Source organism: Electrona antarctica (assembly GCF_951216825.1).
Source record: "Electrona antarctica genome assembly, chromosome: 7".
NCBI lineage: Eukaryota > Metazoa > Chordata > Actinopteri > Myctophiformes > Myctophidae > Electrona > Electrona antarctica.
In genome coordinates, this window is record NC_136812.1 from 53,291,385 (window position 1) to 53,296,996 (window position 5,612).

At 41.4% G+C, this 5,612-nt stretch overlaps 2 protein-coding genes and 1 long non-coding RNA gene across 3 annotated transcripts; all 3 read left to right on the top strand.

The window, feature by feature from the left end:
• Positions 1-620: 620 nt before the first annotated feature.
• LOC306926355 (uncharacterized protein) lies at positions 621-1,989 on the top strand (the record flags this gene model as incomplete). The annotated part of the gene is made up of 6 exons (XM_079505621.1): positions 621-727; positions 848-877; positions 977-1,042; positions 1,121-1,198; positions 1,331-1,396; positions 1,937-1,989. The coding sequence occupies exons 1-6, from the start codon at positions 625-627 to the stop codon at positions 1,987-1,989; spliced, it is 396 nt and encodes a 131-aa protein (XP_079361747.1). The 5' UTR covers positions 621-624.
• Positions 1,990-2,220: 231 nt separating this feature from the next.
• On the top strand, positions 2,221-2,658 carry LOC306925953. The gene is made up of 3 exons (XR_013790330.1): positions 2,221-2,262; positions 2,412-2,447; positions 2,533-2,658. It is a non-coding gene; the product is annotated as an uncharacterized lncRNA (long non-coding RNA).
• Positions 2,659-2,955: 297 nt separating this feature from the next.
• Positions 2,956-4,627, top strand: LOC306926356 (uncharacterized protein; the record flags this gene model as incomplete). Its single annotated transcript, XM_079505622.1, has 6 exons — positions 2,956-3,031; positions 3,167-3,217; positions 3,626-3,795; positions 3,894-3,958; positions 4,101-4,195; positions 4,308-4,627. 6 exons carry the CDS (start codon positions 2,956-2,958, stop codon positions 4,427-4,429), a joined length of 579 nt encoding a protein of 192 aa, XP_079361748.1. The 3' UTR covers positions 4,430-4,627.
• Positions 4,628-5,612: the final 985 nt, after the last annotated feature.

A 5,612-nucleotide genomic window follows, 5' to 3' on the forward strand; every position in this document is an offset into this window, starting at 1 on the left:
AGCATCCCCAGCATGTCTCTCAGCACAGGTCTTCTATTTGTCTTGCAACATCCTTATCCCATCTCCGTCCACCACTGACTCACCTCGCTGCTGACTCACTCGCCTGCTTTACCTCACTCGCCTGCTTTACCTCACTGCACCTTCTTTCCTACATGGCTTAAACTCTTAATGTAGCCATTTCTGATCTTGTCACATCTAATCAATCAAGCCGGAATTCTGCCGGAATTCTACTAACATGACTACTACATACATGATTTATATGGTTTGTCATTTTTCTAATGCAAACTTTGCAATGCGTGTGCTGTCCTTTTCAGGTCATGTATAGCAGGGCTGTGTGGCTGGAGAATGAAGTTGAGTATGAGGCCACCATACCAAGTAATTGGATTGACACTAACCGTAACGTCGTTAGATGGCCAAACAAGAACCCTGAAAAGGCATCCAAGAAACGAATGGATCCTCAGGAGGACTGGTACACGTACACGTTGGTAAAGGAAAAGATTTCTTCAGGCAAGTTTCTTTTTTTCGTCTTTTTTTTATTTTCTTTTTCTTTGTCAAGAATCAAGTGAAAATGGTTAAATCAATGTTTAACTTTTAGCTAGCAAACGTGTCTGTGAGAAATACGTCATGACCAGCCATGCAGAGGAGGAGGAGGAAGAAGCTGCGGATGCTGGAAGAGGCAAGAGGATAGCTACTAAGAGAAAAGATAATAACTATGTAGACACGTTTGGTAGGTTTCTCAAGTAATTTGTAAATACTAGACCTGTGCCCATCGGGCACTGCATAGCCTTGGGAACAATGAAAGTTGGCCTCACATGTAGACCATGTTTTATATCTTCTTTTGTAACAGAATCTGATGAGGAGGCCAACATCGTGAAGGGTAACGTTCTCTATTCCATTTAAAGTACTATGTAAAAGAAATAAACTATTTTCTTTGTATTATATTTGATATGTTTTACTTTATATTGCATCTGTATAGGTAAGAAGCTGCCCTCATTCCCTGTCCCACCACAGAAGTTTCAGTCCAGCCAAGAACCTAGTGCTAGTGAGTATTGATATGGTATATTAATGTATTGGGTACACACAACGTGAAATCATTTACAAGCTGATTCTTATGTTTCAGACTCTAAAAACCCAGCCATGTCTCTCCCAGTGAAGCCTGCAGAGAGTTCTCAGGGCAGGGAAATGTCCACTCCTCCACGTGAGTGAACATCTCCCGTTGACATTTAAAGTCCATTCATGACCATGGTGTTATAACTGCCTGTGAATTATTTTGGAATGGATTTATACACTTTGAAACATGTGTGAATCAGCCTGTTCATGTTGCCTTTAGACTCCCTAGATGTCCTGCTGAATGACGAAGAGGCCGAGTTTAGTCATGCTGCGGGTTCTGCACACAGTGAGTATTTCTCCTTGTACAACACATTTACTGTACATTTAGTACGTGTATATAATTACCATGAGTCACAAGCAGTGAGTAAGTATAGTTAAAAGCTCAATGTTTTTCAGATTCTGCTCGCTCTGGCCGGAATGAAGGATCGCAGCGCAGTCACACCTCTACACCCAGTGAGTATATGCATTGCATTGTAAGAAACCTTGTGTTTATATTAACTGCATATTTTGAATCTAAGATTTGTTTTTCTATTTCTCTAGGCTCACAGAAGGTAGCCCGTAAGAGCCCAATGTCGACACCCCGTGAGTATTGACTTTCTATTGCACCAACACATTTAAATTGCATTTTGTAGAACTCCTTACCATTCACAAGCGGTGAGTATAACTAGCTCAATAATATTTTATAGAGTCTGCTCGCTCTGGCCGGAATGAAGGATCGCAGCGCAGGCACACTTCCACACCCAGTGAGTATGTGCATTGTAAAAAACCTTGTGTTTATATTGAACTGCAAATTTTGAATCTAAGATATGTTTTTCTATTTCTCTAGGCTCACAGAAGGTAGCCCGTAAGAGCCCAATGTCGACACCCCGTAAGTATTGACTTTCTATTGCACCAACACATTTAAATTGCATTTTGTAGAACTCCTTACCATTCACAAGCGGTGAGTATAACTAGCTCAATAATATTTTATAGAGTCTGCTCGCTCTGGCCGGAATGAAGGATCGCAGCGCAGGCACACTTCCACACCCAGTGAGTGTGCATTGTAAAAAACCTTGTGTTTATATTGAACTGCACATTTTGAATCTAAGATATGTTTTTCTATTTCTCTAGGCTCACAGAAGGTAGCCCGTAAGAGCCCAATGTCGACACCCCGTAAGTATTGACTTTCTATTGCACCAACACATTTAAATTGCATTTTGTAGAACTCATTACCATTCACAAGCTGTGAGTATGCATCACATGTAGTCATGTTTCTACAAAATAATATTTGGAACGTAAGATTTTTTAAATTTATTTTTCAGAGTCACACCGATCACGCCAGAGCACATCACCATCCAGTGAGTATTTGTCACATTTTAAAAATGTTTTTACTTTTGTTTACTAATCAGCCATGTTTAATCTCACCATTTGTGAATTCTTTAGGAGCTCAACATGCAAATAAAATCTCCGGCAGGCATGATGACCATCGCTCCAGGTACGTGTAAGGCACAGTAGCGACTGACTTACCCTTATCGCTGGCCTAGGGATTTCCTACAGCTTCGAGCTTGGCCGCAAAGCCACCTGTCAGCAGGTGCATTGAACTATATTTGTATCGGGTGTGATTGTCAACATTTTTTCAGTGTGACATGGTGTTTTATACATGTCCAATAATTAATTAAACCTCTAATGTCCTAGGTCTAGATCCAGCTTCGACTCCAGGCACAGTGCGAGCCAAGACTCCTGTGACTCCAGGCACTCTATCCGGTCCAGGCATTCTGTCCGGTCCACACACGTCCACACACTCTATCCGATCCAGAGTGCACAGCAGGTCCCACGGATCTGACAGATCCAGGGACACAGTCAGGCATGGTGACAGCAGGTCCCACCGTCAGAGGTCCAGATCTGACAGATCCAGGGACACAGTCGGGCATGGTGAGTTCAAGTAATCAATGCCTTTATAATTAGACGTAAAATGAAGTAGTATTGGTTACAGTATGCCAGACTTGTATTTCTCATCTAATGCATGGTCATCTGTGTCTTGGGAAGTTTTAATACAGTACCTTTATTTTTACAACAGCAGTGGAGAATGACGTATGGTCACAGAGCAATTTCCCTTGGCCAACAGCAGGTAAGTTCTGAGCTATTTCAAAGGGGACGGGTCACTGGTCAAGATTAAGAATTTATAATTTGTAACCCTCTCTCATCTGGCCTTTCTCTCCTTATGTTCCCTCAGTCCTCATTTCCTATCAGGACACAAACTGCACTTCAAACGTGTACATGCGTTTTGTCCGACATATCATTGGTCCGATAACGACAACCTATCTCAAACCCTCACCCTAACCCCCCACGGGGCAGCACACCTAAACCTAACCTTAACGCGCACCTCAGAGCAATGCTCCTTTGAACCAATGATATATCGAACCAAAGTATGCCTCCCACTTCAAACGGCAGTGTTTTGTATCATTGTAGGGTGATATCTATGAATGTTGGAGAACATTTAAATTTGTGTTCATATAAATGTATTTCCTTTTTTCAGTATACCAGAGGAAGTCCTTAGCCATCTTAGTCGACATCAGGAACGAGGTGCGCCGGAATGCAAGAGCAGAACCAGAGACTTCCACCAGTCATGTGGAGACGATGGACGGCCTGGAGGAGTTCGACAGGGAGGAGCTACGCCTAGGTGATGAAGCAGCTTTCAAAACCCTGGTATGTATAGCCAAGAGTAATTAACAGCATATAAAGCAGTATAATATGCACCTGCACACTGTTTTTATGAAGTTTACATGAACTTAATTATTCAACAGGTGCTGCAACTCTCTCGCATTGGGGGGAGAGACACCAAGGAGTGCGTCCACAAAGTTCTGAATAGGTATACAGTGTTTCGTATACAGTGTTTCAAATATGTCTGAACAGTTATTTGGTGTGAGCTAAAGGACCTGTATAAAAGTTAAGGTTTTATGCCATGTTTACAAAAAATAATCCTTAATGGATGTAACTTTGTTTTGCTACAGGCTCATGAGTAACAGCCTGATGGGCCGATTCAACCTGAAAGGGACGGGGGAGAAGCGGGCCTTCATCGGGACTGCCCTGTTTCGAGCAACAACAGGTAAGCCGGCCCATAAAGAAAATAAGCACCCCTAACCTGTTAATAATTTCAGTGGCAAAACATTTACTTTACGCATCGTGCCTTAATTCACATGTGATTTCTTATTCTGCAGAAGCAGTCCTGAAGGCACAGCCAGGGGCCAAAGAGGACGACATAAAGGACCACATTGGGGTCCACCTAAAACATGCTCCGCAAAGGAAGGGGGGCAAAGGGCAGGACCATGAGGCACATTAACCCAATTTGACCTGAGATTCTATAAAGTCTTCTAAATCCTGACAGTTTTATGAAAAAGCTATGTTTCTATGTCAGTCGTTCTTCGATTTTTCAAAAATAGCAGACCTACACACTCGTAGCGCGCTACTCTGTTGTTTTGTTCAAACATTTCGAAGTAAAAGGTTCCAGCATGTGTCTCCACAGTAAGCTGAATTATAAAAGAAAAGTGTGAATGGAGTTTCTAGGTGAAAGTGATTGCCAATATCTGCCATTGAGCCTCATTATACATTTCTCAAATTTGAAAGCACTTTCCAAAACTATGCAACTTTTCAAAGATTCCTTTTAGGGCAAACATGGCCACCGTAAGATGACCCTAAATGGGTTTGAAAGGGGTTTCTAGGTGTACGTATGTAGGACTAGTAGCATGCCAAAGTTTGTGCTATTGCCATTGAGAATGCATTGGGTGCAGAAAAAAATAAAATTGAAAAATGTGGCTTGATTTCATGATTTGTGATTTTATTTGTTAACCTGTGCATGACTGTGAATTTATTTAATGTATTGACTTGTGATTTTATTTGTTAATGTGCATAACTGTAATCCCAGTTTTCAGAAGTGTGTGTGTGTGTGTATATATATATATATATGTTAAAGTTAATTTTCCCTTAACTTGTTTGGCTTAGCATTCAAATGTGTATACAATTGACATTGCTGCTGAGCAATATGTTAAATGATCAGAAAAGGAGCCACTGTCTGAAAACATGCAAGTACAGTTTATACATAAACTGTATTTTCAGACTGGCTCCTTTTCTGATAATTAATGCAGTACCCCTTGTGGCCACGGGAGGCCGCCATATATATATATATATATAGACGTCAAAATGACGTTATTTCGACTAGAATAATGGGTCATGTTGACGTCACTTTGACGTAGAACTGACCGAATTTCGACTAGAATTTGAGGTCCTGTTGACGTCAAACGTTGACGTCTGGAAGACGTACGCAAATGACGTCATTTTGACGTACGTTCTAGACCATAATTAGACCGTCAACCGACGTCAGGAAATGACGTCATTTCAACGTCGTATCAACGTCCGATTGCGCAGTGGGCATGTACTATGTGTACTATATGTAAACTCTTCATTTCCACTTTACAGCCATTCAGTTGCAAAAAAAAACAAAAGAAAACTCTTTGAGAACCCCTGCT